At 30.9% G+C, this 18,076-nt stretch overlaps 1 protein-coding gene across 1 annotated transcript in view; it reads left to right on the top strand.

The window, feature by feature from the left end:
* LOC114340477 (gamma-tubulin complex component 4) overlaps positions 1-15,953 on the top strand; it is a 57,614-nt gene extending 41,661 nt beyond the window's left edge. The window contains exons 9-10 of the mRNA XM_050659519.1: positions 8,106-8,174; positions 15,620-15,953. Of these exons, the coding sequence (XP_050515476.1) occupies positions 8,106-8,174; positions 15,620-15,889 (339 nt within the window). The 3' untranslated portion in view covers positions 15,890-15,953. The remainder of the gene's footprint in view (positions 1-8,105; positions 8,175-15,619) is intronic.
* The last annotated feature ends 2,123 nt before the right edge of the window (positions 15,954-18,076 follow it).

Genomic DNA, 18,076 nt, shown 5'->3' with positions numbered 1-18,076 from the left:
AGAAATATATTTGATCATCAAATTAAATAATGTAATTGCCCGAATTATTGTTTACAATTTACAATTCGTGAACTAAATTAGAAACCCGTACATGCAATTATACCATAACAAATTGGCTCATGTGATATACGGGGTGATAAAAATATACTGTTAAATATCGGACATGAATAATGAATGTTTGAGATTTGACAAATTGTTTACAAAAATAGGTTTTGTTACTCTTACTTTTATTACTAAAAGTTTTGTTTATTTTTAAGTTTTTTTCTTTCTTCTTTGTTATAAATATAAAATATTTAAACGTTTTGGATTTAAAAAGTTGTGTTGTTAGAAAACCGAGACCGAGGGCTAAAATCTAATTTTGTTGTACAGTTGCAAATGTTTCTATTTAAAAAATAAGTATTTTTTGCGTAGCAGATACAGATACAGACTTTGAAAATAATTCAAAATTTACTTATATTTGGATAAAATATGACGCAGGTCTTATTAACAGTTTGAATAGTATAGCACAAGACTTTTGGAGTGTAAATATTTTCCCTCATCTATTTGGCTATGCTAATTATTAAAAATAAATTGAATAAAACTGATAAAATAAAGTTTCATCTATAAAATATTTTTTATTTCTTTATGTGAGAATGAAATTCAAATTTTAAACTAAATATATTTATATATATTTTAATAAAACATCCTTTCTTTTTATAAGTATTTTTTTAGTAGTATCTATGTATGTACATACTTACATTTTTATAAGCAATATAATATAAGTATTTAATTTTGTTCAATATTTATAATATAATTTGGCATTTGTGAAAGGTTGTAAAATAAAAATGTATTTCCGTAAACTAAAAACAATATTATAAATGAATGAAAATCTTTAAAATTTCAAAATATTGTCTGCACAGTGCACGTCTGGCACTAGCCAAACGAGAACAGTGGTAAACATCATGGTTGGTGACGTCAGATCCAAGCCCGTGCTTTTGAAGTAGTTTAAAACGGTAAATTTGGGCGCGCAACTATTATCAGTTGTTGTACGTACACTATTAATTGTTAAAGACGTAATATTTTGAATATAATATACTTAAACATAACTTAACAATTTTATGCAAAAAAATTTTTATGTGCAAGTTCCCTACTACGAAATGATCTTTCCACTAGTGATGTAACGAATATTCGTATTCGCATATTTTTACATATTTGCATTCGTAAAATTTGTACGAATGTTTTGCGAATATGAATATTAGAAAAAAAATAATTTGAAGATAATATTAGGTTAGTAAAATCAAAATCTATTCACTTTTCACTTTTTTTATTAAGAAAAGGTAACTTAACCTCGTATAATCACATTATCAGCCTTCACTTTATTTTATTATTTGGTATTATGTAATAAAGAATACGATTCAGATTGATTAACTACATAATATATCAATTAATTTCGCATTATAAATTTGGAAATTATGACAAAAATAGGAACAAATTAAAAAAACTGAATATTCGCATTCGCATCCTCATTCGCGATGTCGCACAGTGGTGAATTTCGCCGAAATCCTGGCCAAAATGTAAAAAATCTAAGTTTATAGATATACCCTGAGAAATTTTGTATGAACCTTGCTCTGTAGGTTTTTGAGAATCATAAACAGCCGTTAAGGGTAGAACAATACAAGCAGATAATGCATGGGCGTCCATCTAAAAATTTTTTAGTGGAGGGGCCAGACGTGAAGATGTTGCACATTACATTTTGTATACTTTGGATGACAATATATTATAGTTTAAAGCAACAGAAAAGCTAGGGGGCCGTGGCCATGCCCGTGGACATGGGCGCCTATGAGATCGTATATTTATATTAGTGTAAAGTTGTGATAGAACGACAGCGGACCAAATAAAAATTAAGTGTGTTATACAATAATATTGGGTCATTGTTTGGTTTTCATTTAGAACTATAGACGTGTATTATTTTGTTAGTTTATAGTGAATGCTATGTCTGGAGGTAAGTGTAGTATTTTAATATACTTTTTAGACTTTTTTCTTCGTAAAATAGACTTTATTTACAACATGTTTGCAAATTGGCAAGAATTTTCAATCGTTTTAAGTTTTCCAAGATTTAAAAAGGGAAAAGTAAAAAAGTCTACTTTGCTCAGCAAAGATATTTTGTTTAATAAATAGTTCAAAATGTATATAAATATTCCTCAAAAAATCATCTGCAGCCAAATGCATCCTTAGCGGAATTTTTCATTTTAAAGAAATACAAGGGAGCGTTCAAGTATTACGTAACGCAGTTTGGGGGGAGGGGGGTTTTGTAAAACGTTACGGCGCGTTACATGGGGGAAGGGGGGTTCGAACAGCGCGTTACGTAACATTCTTTTTTAACTTAAATAAAAAAACTACATAATTTCTTTTATGTTTTACATAGGCCCCTGAATTGTATTATGATTTGTCTACTGATTTTTCAGTAGACCTACGGATTTGAACTCCGATCTACTGAAAACTGTATAAAACCTACTGATTTGAACTCCAATCTACTTATCTACTGAAAACTATATAAAATCAACCGAAAACTCTAAAAAAAATTCATTGCTCAAATGTAAACCATTTCTCATTTATATTATACAACCCAAAGCCCATCATCCAACAGCGCATAATCTTCTTTCATTTCACTTCACCTAAATTATATTTGATGGTTTAGCGACATAGGATTTTCAGGGTCAAGTCAAAATGATGTCAAGTACCTAAAGGGATTCTTTCGTTAAGAATTGTTTTGTTTTCAAAAGACCATATGTTTCCACTATCCGGAACTATTCCCTCAGAGTTATTTATGGGTTTATCTGATGAATAGATAGGTAGGTACTTTATATTTTGGTAAAAATGAAATGGGTAATTTAAGTCCATAACATGCAGTATCGTTTTCAGCAGTAGGTAGGTATTCATTAATATTTTAAATCTGTACCATCTGTGAATAAGTCGATAACTCAAAAATGCAATTTTTCGGTATGGCCATTTTAAACATTTTATTAGGTTTGAAGAATAAAAATTTAAGATTTGACTTATCCACTTATTCACGGTCTGTGCCATCTGTGAATAAGTCGATAACTCAAAAATGCAAATATTTCGGTATGGCCATTTTAAACATTTTATTAGTTTTGAAGAATAAAAAATTTAAGATTTGACTTATCCACTTATTCACGGATGGTACAGAAATATGTACGCAAATTTTCAAATTAGTTAAAAATGTCTTTAAATAAAAAGCATTAAATACAAAACCCACTATATTGATACTTAGTTTAGAAAAGTGATAGAAATTTTAAAAAATAATACCCTTATTTAAAGTGTGATTCCTGAATTATTAATTTCAAAGTTTTATGTGATTAACATCTTGACGAAAATTATACATACTTTCAAAATTTCACCTTGCATTATTCATAATAGACCCTACATGATACACATTTTTGAGATGAGGTTGTTAAGCAGCTTCTAAAGACAAAAATATACAGGGTGTTTAATTAAAATTAAAGATAATGGACTACGCTAGGCTTGCATGAATCACCCTGTACATTTAAATTTATGTTTAAAAAGCACACATTTTTATATATGAAAATCTATGGGTCCCAGCGTTTTTTAAAATTATTTAAAACAAGGACAGAAATAATTTTATTCCATAAGTGCCTTCTTATATACAGGGTGTAACAAAAATACAGGTCATAAATTAAATCACATATTCTGGGACCAAAAATAGTTCGAATGAACCTAACTTACCTTAGTACAAATATGCACATAAAAAAAGTTACAGCCCTTTGAAGTTACAAAATGAAAATCGATTTTTTTGAATACATATATCGAAAACTATTACAGATTTTTTATTGAAAATGGACATGTGGCATTCTTATGGCAGGAACATTTAAAGAAAAATTATACTGAAATTTGTGCACCCCATAAAAATTTTATGAGGGTTTTGTTCCCTTAAACCCCCCTAAACTTTTGTGTATGTCTCAATTAAATTATTATTGTGGTACCATTAGTTAAATTCAATATTCTTAAAACTTTTTTGCCTCTTAGTATTTTTTCGATAAGGAAGTTGTTATCGAGTTGAGGCTTATTTTTTAATAGGTTTACATAAAAATTTTATGGGGGTTTTGTTCTTTTAAACCCCCCAAATGTTTGTCTACGTTCCAATTAAAATATTACTGTGGTGCCATTAGTTAAACACAGTGTTTTTAAAACTTTTTTGCCTCTTTGGATTTTTTCGAGAAGGCACCTTTTATCGAGAAGTGGCTTCTTTTTTAATATGGTGCAAAATATACCTAAAAATGTAAATTATAAGTACATAAATTTTCATATTATTACCAAGTCTCCATAGTCGTACTTAACCATACACAAATATGTGGTGGATTTGACAAATATTCAAAATATCTTGATAAAAACTGATTTTTCGAAAAAGTACTAGGAGCCAAAAAAGTTTTAAAAACATTGTGTTTAACTAATGGTACTACAATAATAATTTAATTGGAACGTACACAAAAGTTTGGGTGGGTTTAAAAGAACAAAACCCCCATAAAATTTTTATGGGGTGTCCAAATTTCACTATAATTTTTTCTTTAGATGCTACTGCCATAAGAATACCACATGTCCATTTTCAATAAACAATATCTAATAGTTTTCAATATATTGGAAAAAATCGATTTTCATTTTGTAACTTCAAAGGGTTGTAACTTTTTTTATATGCACATTTGTACTAAGGTAAGTTAGGTTCAATCGAACTATTTTTGGTCCCAGAATATGTGATTAAACTTATGACCTGTATTTTTGTTACACCCTGTATATACAAGGTGTTTCAGAAAAAGGTAACACGATCTCTAGGATAGGTGAAAAATTAAAAAATAATTGGGGTTTGCTTACTAAATAATTTTGGTTTCACGATACAGGGCGTTGAAGAACAAAAAGTTTTACACATTTTTTTCACTATTTTTCTGAAACTACTGGTAACATCGTATATTATTCGTTATACAAAAATTTTTACTAAGCAAAATAAAATGTTGAAATTATAAATATGTTATTTTATTTTAAGCTTTTATTAAAAAATATAAAATAGAAGAATGCATGAGAAGAACAATAAAGAATGAAACCAAAAATGTATGTAAGGATGGGGCCAAGTAGGGAAAATGTAAATGTAAATTAAATGTAAATGTAAATTAAATGTAAATGTAAAATTAATAATAAAAGATTATTATTGTAAGTTTTGAACATATTTCATGTCATGGGACATGAAATTACGAGTGGCAGGGATAACCAGACACATGAACTGAATAGAAGAATCGTTCTTGGGTGGGCAGCATTTGGAAAACTAAGAGAAACTTTTAAAAGTGAGTTGCCCACATGCCTAAAGAGAAAGGTATTTGAGCAGTGCGTCCTCCCAGTCTTGACGTACGGATCAGAAACACTTACCTTAACTAAAGCCTCGGCTACCAAACTAAGAGTAACGCAGAGAAGAATGGAGCGCTCAATGTTAGGAATAACTCTGCAAGACAAAATCAAAAACGAAGAAATCAGAAGAACAAAGGTGACTGACGTCATCGAAAGGCTAGCCAGGTTGAAGTGGAGATGGGCAGGACACATTGCCAGAATAACAGATGGGAGATGGACAAAAAGGTTATTGGAATGGAGGTCAAGCGAAGACAAGAGAAACGTCGGTCGACCGCCTACAAGATGGACTGACGACTTAAGAAAGCTAAATAAAAACTGGATGAGAGCGGCGCAGGATAGACGTGGTTGGAAACGAGGGGAGGAGGCCTATGTTCAGCAGTGGACATTTAAGGCTGAATGATGATTGTAAGTTTTTATTATTACCTCAAATGCCATTAAAATAATAACAAAGTTCTTTTACCGAGTTTCCGGTACTTTTCGCAACCACGTTTTCCATTTAGGTTCAAATGGCCACTTGGGTGTTACGTAACGTTTAGGTAAGGGGTGGGGGTACAGAAAAACGTTACGGTGCGTTACATGGGGGGAGGGGGGTCAAAAATCCTCAAAAATTGCGTTACGTAATACTTGAACGCTCCCTAACATGCTGGAGAATTTGTACATAAAAAGACTTTAATGTTATATGGTCAGTTAATAAAGTAAGAACAAAATATGAAGCATCTGATCCAGTAAATTTACAGTTTTTTTACACAAGAGCCGCCGTTTTTTGTTATTTTTTTGCTTTCTTCTTCTGTTTCTTAATCTTTAAGTCCTTTTACTCTTATGTAAAGGACTCTGTTTTTGTTTCCTTACTTTTATATTTTTTAATAATTTTGGTCGTGTAAGCCAAAAATTTTAATTTTTTAAAAATGAAATGCATAAACGAAACTTTGTGTTAAAAAGCCACACATTGGTAGGTAATGATTATAATTAATCGGATCCATTTACAAAACAATTAAGATGTATTAAGAGTTGACCTACCTGTTTTTGGCTTCTTAATATAAAGTATCGTTTATGCATTTTATTTAAAAAAAAAAAGGCAAAATTTTTGGACTCACACGACCAAAATTATTAAAAAATATAAAAATAAGAAAGCAAAAAGATAGACCTATACGTAAAGGTAAAATGACTTAAAGATTAAAAAAAAAGAAGAAGAAAGCAAAAAAATAACAAAAAACTTCGGTTCTTGTGTAAAAAAAAACTGTAAATTTTCTAGATCAACTGCTTCATATTTTGTTCTTACTTTATTAACTGACCATAACATTAAAGTCTCTTAATGTAGAAATTCTCCAGCATGTTAGTTTTTTAAAATGAAGAATTCCGCTAAGTTTGCAACTTGTAGATGATTTCTTGAGGAATATTTATATAAATATTAAATTATTTATTAAGCAAAAAATATTTGCTGACCAAAGCTGACTTTTTTACTTTTCCCATTTTAAAACTTGGTAAACAGAAAACGATTGAAGATTCTTGCCATCATTTTGTAAATATGTTGTAAATAAATTTCATGTTAGGAAAAAGAATCTAAAAAGTATATTGAAATACTCCACTTACCTCAAGAAATAGCATCCACTATAAAATAACAAAATAATACACGTTTATAGTTTTAAACGAAAACCTAAAAATGCCTTAATTGTATAACACACTTTAATTTTATTCGGTCCGCTTTCGTTCAATCCAAACTTTACACTAATATAAATATGTGATATGCTTGTATTGTTCTACCCTCAATGGCCATTAATGATCCTCCGAAACCTACAGAGCAAGATTCATATAAAATTTCTCGGAATATATAAACTAAAATTTTTGCATTTTGGCCAGGTTTTCGGCAAAATTCACCACTGTGTGTCGGTAGCAGATATTCGCATTCGTATTCGCGAATGTTCAAAAAATGACATCGTTACATCACTACTTTCCACAACCCGTAATGTTCGAATAAGTGCCAATTCGGTTAGAAACAGATTAAGGGAATTTGGAATCAGAGCCGGAATGCCTGCTACTGCTCCACTGTTAACGAAAGCACATCATATGGCACGTTTAAGTTTTGCACCAGGACATGTCGATTGAGATATTAACGACTGGGCTAATATTATTTTTATTGATGAGTCAAGATTTACACTTATCATCCGACATTGCAAAGTGCCGCTGTTCACCTGCGTTCATCTGCGGGATTCGTGCACCTGGGAAGTCCTGTAACTGGTCTTCTTGTGTATACTTCACTTTCTCTATACCTTCTTAAAGCACTTGAAACGCTGGATTGGTGGATTCCCATAACATCAGCAAGATATTGCTTCGATCGTCCATCTCTAATACAATTTGAGCTGCTTGTTCTGACGTTATATTACTCATTTTTAGTAAGAGCGCACCTCCTCATTAAAAACTGAAGCAGACATAGTGCACAGATTAAATTCTCGAACATAAAAATGTCCAAAATAAATATGTATTCTGTTTTAACAACGTTTTGTTTACTGTTTTTTTTTCTGCAAAAACACGCTGCAACTTGAAATGTTATTGGTTTGTAGACACTTAAAGACGAGTATTATAACATTTTGCTAAAAATTAAAAATTATTTTTAAACTTTTTTTCTGTTTCAAATTTTCATACCTTAAAAAAATACTTTAATTATGCATTAACCAGGTACTAATTACTTAACATTTTAGGAACGCACATGTCAAAACAAACGAAGTCTATATCAAGTTCCTGCTGTCCAATACGATATTCCCAGTAGGGTAAGATATATCGATAATACTTAAAAAAGTACCTGCACTTTTTAAATACACGAAAAATTAAAGCGGATTCATTTATAACTGCACATCTTTTCTCATTTAGTCTAAGAGCTAGTGAACCCTCCGACTAACGGTCGTCCTGTAAGGCTAAAAATTTTTCTATTGATAATTCATAGCACACCAAGGCTAAAAACCATGACCTGGCAGGCATCAGCGGTGCACGTGTATCTACCAGGTGAATCGAAAAGTGCAAATTTAGGGGATAAAATAAACTTTCTCCTGTAAGGTTTAAATTTAAGTATGTGTTTTAGTAAGTCATTTAGAAGAAATGTGTACAATGACAGGCGATTCTGAAGAGCATAAGACCTTGCCAGGCGAGGGGAAAGGTTATGGGTTTTTCCTAAAATTATTCTTTTTGCATCGAACAAATTTTTTTTAGGTTTTCTGAATCATTTCAAACAGAAAACGTCTTTTGTGATTTTTCTCTTAAGTTTTTAGTTTTTGTTATATGAGCGATTGAAAATTTTGAAAATTGAGAAATCGGCCATTTTTAACCCTAAATCAGACATTTATCTAAAAATTTCAATGTTGCCAAGGTACGTAGATATTCTTTAAACATTGATTGATGAAATCCCGAAGAGTCTTTTGCAATAAAATATCGAAAACCCCTTTGTTTTTTTAATTGCTAATCAAGCGTGTGCGACACTGTAGTATAAGTGAGGACGTTTGAGTTTGCATAAATTCATTATCTCGAGAATGGGCAAATTTCAAGAGAAATCCTCAGACAGGTCGATTTTTATTTTTGAATTAGGACTTTTTGGCATATATATAATACTAGTGACGTCATCCATCTGGGCGTGATGACGTAATCGATGATTTTTTTAAATAAGAGTAGGGGTTGTGTGATAGCTCATTTGAAAGGTTATTTAATTCTCTATTCAGTAATATAAACATTAACATAATTAAATATAGTAATGAAACACAGACTTACTCACAATCATTTAATTATACTTTGACGACCGGTTTCGATCTCTACAATATACAGATCATCTTCAGGTCGGCGTTACAAGTGGTTAAATGCTACAATAAGAGAAAACTTGTGTTAGACCAGTGTCTGATTGAAGAGATGTTAATAGAAAGCCAAATTTAAAAAAATTTTTTATAAAATTTTTTGAAATAAAGGTTTGCAACTGTTGACATTTCAGAATATTGGTATATACAAAGTCAAACCTATGAGTAAAAATGCTCATAGGCATGTATGTGCAAATGGGTGCATACAGTTTGAATTTGTTGAGATTAAAATTTTTAACCATTAAAAAACAAAATAAACTGACTTAAATATGCTTCCAAATTCAAAGTAGTAATAATAAAAGAGATAGTAATATTGTTCTAATCTACTTACATGCCGTGTTTACTTAAAACACAGTAAGACGTACTTACTGTGTTTTAACCTACGTAACCTACGTAACATGTCTGTTTACCCTATCACTACCCCAACAAACCAATTAACATAATTTGGACGTACTAATATGACAACAACTAAGTTGCAACGCAATCCTTGTAACGGCATGTAAGTAGATTAGAACAATATTACTATCTCTTTTATTATTACTACTTTGAATTTGGCAGCATATTTAAGTCAGTTTATGTTTATTTTGTTTTTTAATGGTTAAAAATTTTAATCTCAACAAATTCAAACTGTATGCACCCATTTGCACATACATGCCTATGAGCATTTTTACTCATAGGTTTGACTTTGTATATACCAATATTCTGAAATGTCAACAGTTGCAAACCTTTATTTCAAAAAATTTTATAAAAAAATTTTTTAAATTTGGCTTTCTATTAACATCTCTTCAATCAGACACTGGTCTAACACAAGTTTTCTCTTATTGTAGCATTTAACTACTTGTAACGCCGACCTGAAGATGATCTGTATATTGTAGAGATCGAAACCGGTCGTCAAAGTATAATTAAATGATTGTGAGTAAGTCTGTGTTTCATTACTATATTTAATATGGACTCACATATGCAACCCATTCAATATTAACATAATTATTTATACAGGGTGTACAAAAAAGTTTTCTTCTATTTGTCAAATTTAATCAAAGTTAATTTAATAAAAAAAAATTCTGTGTACACCCTGTATAAATAATTATGTTAATGTTCATATTAGTGAATAGAAAATTCAATAACCTTTCAAATGAGCTATCACACAACCCATACTCTCATTTAAAAAAATCATCGATTACGTCATCACGCTCAGATGGATGACGTCACTAGTATTAGGTATATATATGCCAAAAAGTCCTAATTTAAAAATAAAAATCGACGTGTCTGAGGATTTCTCTTGAAATTTGCCCATTCTCGAGATAATGAATTTATGCAAACTCAAACGCCCTCACTTATACTACAGTGTCGCACCTGCTTGATTAGCAATTAAAAAAACAAAAAAGTTTTCGATATTTTATTGCAAAAACCTCTTCGGGTTAGATAAATGTCCGATTTAGGGTTAAAAATGGCTGATTTCGCAATTTTCAATAGCTTATATAACAAAAACTATTAACTTAAGAGAAAAATCACTAAAGACGTTTTCTGTTTGGAATGATTCAAAAAAACCTAAAAATTTGTTCGATGCAAAAAGAATAATTTTAGGAAAAACCCCTAATCTTTCCCCTCGCCTGGCAAGGTCTTATGCTCTTCAGAATCGCCTGTCATTGTACACATTTCTTCTGAATGACTTACTCAAACACATACTTAAATTTAAACCTTACAGGAGAAAGTTTATTTTACCCCCTAAATTTGCACTTTTCGATTCACCTGGTAGATACACGTGTACCACTGAGGCCTCCCAGGTCGTGGTTTTTAGCCTTGGTGTGCTATGAATTATCACTAGAAAAATTTATAGCCTTACATGACGACCGTTAGTCGGAGGGTTCACTAGCTCTTAGACTAATTTGTCTACTAGCGTGCTTCACAGCTAAACGGTTATTACACTTATCACACAAAAAAATGATGTGTCTAATAGTTTCTGGTACATGAAAGACTGTCTTTCATGTACCACACTAATGCATAATAATACTAATAAATAAACACATTTAAGTATTATGTTTATATGGGATTTAGCCACAATTATTGGTTAATAAAAATTACATTTTTAATTAACTAATGTTTTGACGTTTCGATGTCCACTCCGAAAATCGTTCTCAAAAAAAGGAAAGCTGAATTTTTTTTAGGTTATGTGTATCTATTCAAACAAATGAAATTTTTGTCTCGAATTTATGGACTATAGTATAGCAATCTGTGGTTGAAAAAAAATATTTGAAATAACGTCACTGTCCTAGGAGTACCTATCAAATTCTGACTGTTTTTGTATGTTATTTTTTGTGTTAATTTGTTTGTGTAGCCTGTATCATAGATGTGATTGTTGAAAAATATGAAATTTAAATTAAATTAGTGTTACCTCTGTAGTGTGTATGAGATATTCAGTGGTGTGTTCTTCAACTTCCTTTTATTCGGTTATTGTTGGTATGTTCTTGTTTTTGACTTCTTCTTTTAGTATTGGCAACCAAAGTATGCCGCATTCTGCTGATGGGTTCGCTACATTTTTCTTCGTTGAGTAAGATGAGGGCAGCTTCTTTGACTTTTTTCTTTTTCATGTGTTTATTTCATGATTATTGATGCATCTTTCCATTGTATTGTGTGCTCCTTGTCCCAGGCATGTTCTATTGTACACTGTGCTCCTTGTTCCAGGCATGTTTGCATATCTGGATTTCTTCAGTGGTGGCTCGTAGCCTTAGAGACAGGATCGGCAAGGTCTTTTGTCTCCTCATATAGGTGTACAATCTAATTAAAAGGCTCAAATCATCATAGGAGATTTTTTTGTTTGGTTTACTTGATATTCTCTCTTGTTTCATGGTGTTTCGACAATATGTTTTGATTCTTTTGAGACGAGAGAAATCCCGTTCATTTAAAGCAGAAGTTGGTGGTAATAAGAGAATTGATGATCAGTTTGTTGTAATGAATTGCAGTACTTACTATACAGGGTGAGGCAGATAACTGGCCTATTAGAAATATCTCGAGAGCTAAAAGCAACAGAATCATGAAAATTGGAATACAGGGGTTTTGAAGGATGATCTATTAAATGAAAATATTTTCATCTCTTTGCAACTTCCGGTTATACCGGAAGTTGCTTATAACTTCGTTTTTTTAAATGGGACACCCTGTATATTTTTACATTTTTGGATTCTCTTCGATGTCTTCTTTCTTAAAATATGAGGATTTGTAATGTTATACAGGGTAATTTAAAAGATAATTACGTTTGTTTATTAATTTCGTAGCAATATTCACACCGTGTAGAATTGTAGTAGTTTGACAACTAAAACTCCACTTACGTTCAAATGATTTTTAATATAGTCTACTATTGTTAAGAATCATTAGTATAGCTAAATTTTTAATTTTAGTATACAGGGTTGGTCGAAACTCGGAATGAGTATTTTCTGAGTTTTCTTAAATGGAACACCCTGTATTATAGTATTGTAATGAAATGATATTTTATGGTACTTTTTTATTTCTTAAGCATTCCCTATACCTAACTGCTTTAATTTGTGTTTAATTGTTAGTCGCACCAACAATCTTAACTACGTAGCTATTTTGATAGCTAAACCATTATTGGTAATTTTAACGATCGGTCTGGATTATTATGTATTTATTTCTGAAAAATTGTTTGTGATTGAATATTTTCATGGCCAACCTAATAAAATTTTACGTATTTTTTGTTGCAATTAATGTTTAGCTTGAATCACCAATAACTCACAAATTAAAGCAGTTAGGTATAGGGAATACTTATAAAATAAAAAAGTACTATGAAATATCATTTCATTACAATACTAAAATACAGGGTGTTCTATTTAAGAAAACTCAGAAAATATTCATTCCGAGTTTTGACCAACCCTGTATACTAATATTTCAAAATTAGCTATACTAATGATTCTTAACAATAGTAGATTATATTAAAAATCATTTGAACCTAAGTAGAGTTTTAGTTGTCAAACTACTACAATTCTACAGGGTGTGAATATTGCTACGAAATTAATAAAAAAACGTAAATATCTTTTAAAATACCCTGTATAATATTACAAAATATCATATTTTAAGAAAGAAGATATTGAGGAGAATCCAAAAATGTAAAAATATACAGGGTGTCCCATTTAAAAAAACCAAGTTATAAGCAACTTCCGGTATAACCGGAAGTTGCAAAGAGATGAAAATATTTTCATTTAATAGATCATCCCTTAAAACCCCTTTATTCCAATTTTCATGATTCTGTTGCCTTTAGTTCTCGAGATATTTCTAATAGGCCAGTTATCTGCCTCACCCTATATAAAATTGCACATATTTTGTAACTTATCCAACTTTCTGAAAATATTTGGATCAGCGTAATTTTTAAGTAATTTGTAATAATAAATACATATCTTGAAAATTATTTGGCGAAGAAAACTTTTAAATTTTGAATCGTCAAAGAGGTCAGAAATTTGCAAACCTTTAAAATTCGAAAAACGAGTATCTATTTGCATAATACATAGTAGGTATCCAAAATTTCAAAATATACTCGTTTTTCGAGATATGTATCATGCCTGTGTCTTTTTTGAGGTGGTTCGGAAATATCAAGTGAACCCAAAACGTCACTGCGTATTATATTGGAAACTACTATCATTACGAAAATCTGAGATTTTGCACCAGTTTTCTTATTCTATCTTTGGAATAAATAATGTCAGTTGACTGATTTTGAACAACAATGAATATCAAATTGGTTTGGGCAAACACTTTCTTAAAAATATTTAAAAGAATATTAAAAGAGTAATCATTTACGAAAGTTCTCAAACCGATTGCTTCACGGATCGAGATATCACATCACAACTTACAAAATCGTCGCCTTCGATAATAAATTAAAAAAACTGTTCACGAAAATCTGCTACAGTGGAAACTAACCGAGGTTTAAAATTTCATCGCGTTTGACAAGTTTGCATTTTTTCGAAACAAATTGTTCTAAAACAGTAGTCCGTTTGGGCGAGCTAAACTGGCAAGAAAAGACGATATTCTTTAATTTTTTTACACGTATCCTGCAAAACTAAATTCATTATATTCCCATGACAGTGAGTAAATAAAGCTTGTGGTGCAATAGTTTTAATTTGCCTCGAGGCCGTTCAATTCGCCAGACATCACGGCAGCGCCGTCATAAGTTTGCCCCAGTTTGCTCTAAAAACTTATTTTTAATATAAAAAAATTTTAATCTGTTCTTTAAAACACCAAAAATATATTCTACCTTATTACTTTTACTCACGTCTGTAAAACCTAAAAACCTCTCATAAATATTACCACGTAACGCGTATCGGGCAACAATTGATAATTATTGTGAATGACATGATAATCAGAAGTTTCATCTACTTCTAGCGAAAAGCAAATGGTTTTCTGAATCTCAGATCCAATAACGTTATTCAAAATGTAACTAATTGATTATATTAGTTCATTCTGTACTGTTTTAGACATGCCGCTGAATATCTTAGAATCAAAAAGTAAATTATAAAATTCGAAATCGTATTTCTTAAACAATTTTATAAGTTATCTATAATTATATGATATAACAATTATACGATATTGTGTATCTGTAAATAAATAATAATTCCTGACAACTTAAAAAATTACAATATCAACTAAACAACGTAAAACGGCGTGATTATTTTTTACTATTTCTGCTGATGTTTCCAAATGAAACATCGGCAGATTTAAATGTGCCGTACCTGCCGCTTAATGTCTGCGGAGAAATGTATGTTTGGTTGCTCATCGACTTGTATTTTTCGTTGAGTTTTACGTGTAAATCGTCAAGCTAGAGATGACCTGGGGTTGGCTAGCCGAACAGTCAGATTAATGGCTCGGATCATTCATTTTTTGAAAAGTCTCTTATGCGCAGGGATCTGTTAACGCTTGGATTGGTCGAATCGTTTTAAAAACCATGAATAAAATTTAGTCTGTATTATCTGGCAGTTTTTTTTATTTCACAGATACAAAAAATGACATAAACTCTGATTAAATTGAATATTAAAAAAAAAATCTATATCTATAAATGTGTGGGTCGGCACTGCCGATCCTGACCGGCCGCCACAGGATTTCTTAAATTCTCTGTTCTTGATGTATGCTTCGTGCTCGTTTATCCTGACACTTAGTGGTATTGCAGAATGTGCCACAACACCATTTAATTAAAAATGTAAATTTCATTACACCAATAATGATTGTGGTTCAATGCCATATAAACATAATACTTAAATTAAACATGCCACAAGAAAACAGTTTTAGAACCTTGCTAAATAAACACATCTTTCAAAATATCATTAATGTCAGATCTTTTTAAATGGCAGTCTTATTTTTATCAAATTTATATATTTTTGCAGGTATACAACATCATTATCAAACTACTGGAATTATGCGATCATTTTTGCTTAGTCGCAAATACTTGGGATTCTGAGTTGGCCGATGTTGAACTCGAAGAGTTAATAATGTTTCAAAATCAGACCGATGTAGTTATAGAATCTCTGTTATTTATACTACAAAAGTTACACGAGAAAGCCAGCGGACAACATTTGCTTCAGTTGCTTTCACAGCTCGATTTCAATAGATATTTTAGTAAATATAGGGCAGATTTAAACTCGAGCTTAATTTGACAATATTGTGATAACGCTTTTAATCTAGTTTTATTTTTGTATAAATATATTTAATACTAATATTTTCAATGTCTTACTCTTATTACCCTACTTACTGTCTTACACTTATTACTAAACATCTCACACTGGGACAAATTACTGAAAAGTGGTCAAAAGTCTAAATACTAGTCAAAAAAATATTTCATTAAGAATTGTCCATATAGTAACTGGAGAAACCTTAGCAAAAAGTACGAAGATTTAACCTAAAACATTTAAATAAAATATTTCTTCTTACCGGATACAGGGTGTTTTATTTCAAATATTCTAAAATGATTTTAGCCCATTGCTTTAACAACTTTCAATATTTTTTGTTCAAACTTGACAAACAGTTTACACATGTTAAGATAACTAGTGTTAAAATATAGTTTTCTGCTGCTACCAGAGGCGTGCTGTAGGGATATATACTTCATTTCCCCTCTCACAATCTATGCCACTGTCGTAATAATCATTTCAGTATGGTTTTTGATTCTTCGTTACTTTCTACGTAAATATCCTTTTGTCTCAATGCGGTAGAGTAAGTAGTTTTCAAGTTATTTGCGTTTAAATATAATGGATTCAATAAGAATATGTATTTTAAACAACATTCAATAGATTATTGTGTTTAAAATACACTCGCGAGCAAAAAAATCGCGTCATTCGGGTGAATTATACACGTTTCGAGGTCTTGAATTTCCTAAACTTGTCCGATTTGAGTGATTTTTTTAGTATTTTATAGCCTTATTATTTAAGAATATCAATGTAACAATATTGTTGCTAGACAGGTAAATGTCATTTTATACCGGGTGTAAAAATCATACTGTGTTTTCTTAAAGTTCGGAACACTCTGTGGAATATTATAGCATAGATAAAATATTGAAATTAAAACTCAATTGTAGCCTTAGGCTTTCTTAACATTTTCATTTTTGATTCATTTGCTTAAGTTGTATAATAAAAAAGTTAGGTAATTTAACAACTTGCCCTGTTCTTTATCTTTTTAAAGCAAACGGTCATCATTTTTTCATGCAGAATTACCCCTTAAAGTTTGTCGCACGTATTTAGAAACATCCTGTATTGATGAAGAACATGGCTAGTTGTTAAAGTACCTAACTTTTTTATTATCCAACATAAGCAAATGAACCAAAAAAGAAAATGTTAAGAAAGCCTAAGGCTACAATTGAGTTTTAATTTCAATATTTTATCTATGCTATAATATTCCACAGAGTGTTCCGAACTTTAAGGACAAAAACACAGTATGATTGTTACACCCGGTATAAAATGACATTTACCTGTCTAGCAACAATATTGTTACACTGATATTCTTAAATAATAAGGCTATAGCATACTAAAAAAATCACTTAAATCGGACAACAGGTTTAGGAAATTCGAGACATCAAACTTGTATAATTCATCGAGTGACCCGATTTTTTTACTCGCGAGTGTACATAATCTTATTGAATCCATTACCTTTAAACTCAAATAATCTTCGTATTTTTTGCTAAGGTTTCTCCATTCTATGGACAATTCTTTATGAAACACTCTGTATATACCTATGGTTTGTTTTTTAACCAAGAGGAGTGATTCAAATTTACCGCGCTGTATTGCTTGTTTGTAATTGGTCCCACCGCAGGCAAGTTTACTCCACTGTTATAAAATTTTGACACTAATGACATTTATCAAGTTTTGACACTAGTGACATTTCATAGGTTAATTAAGTTATATCGGCGATTTTTGTGTTTTCTGTGTTATTCCTTTAATTATTAGATTGTTACTCTGCTTTTATATAAAAAGCAGTTGTTTTTGGAACTCTTTAGCGACGTATGAATTTAATATAAGTAATATTTATGGATTACCGTTGAGGGCCGACTAAATCAACCAAAAAAGAAGATGTATTTGGTTATTATTCTAGTGACTTTCTTGGGTGTGAATCTGTCTTTTTAGTTTACTCCTCCTGGTTAAAAAATAAACATTAATAATTTGGAAGATAATATTCAAGTGCTAATAGGCGCAGCAAACTGGCAACGGTTGGCAATGGATGGGACTGACTGGCGTAATAGACTTGGGAAGGTCGAGGCTCTTTCATAGGGCTGTAGCACCATTGATGATGATGATGATATTCAAGTGCTATGAGGTTTTAGAACTTGCTGATTACGAATTTTGTCAAAATTGAAA

This window comes from Diabrotica virgifera, chromosome 8 (genome assembly GCF_917563875.1).
Source record: "Diabrotica virgifera virgifera chromosome 8, PGI_DIABVI_V3a".
Lineage (NCBI taxonomy): Eukaryota > Metazoa > Arthropoda > Insecta > Coleoptera > Chrysomelidae > Diabrotica > Diabrotica virgifera.
Note: the sequence above shows the minus strand (reverse complement) of the source record. Positions and strands in the feature narration are given on the sequence as shown.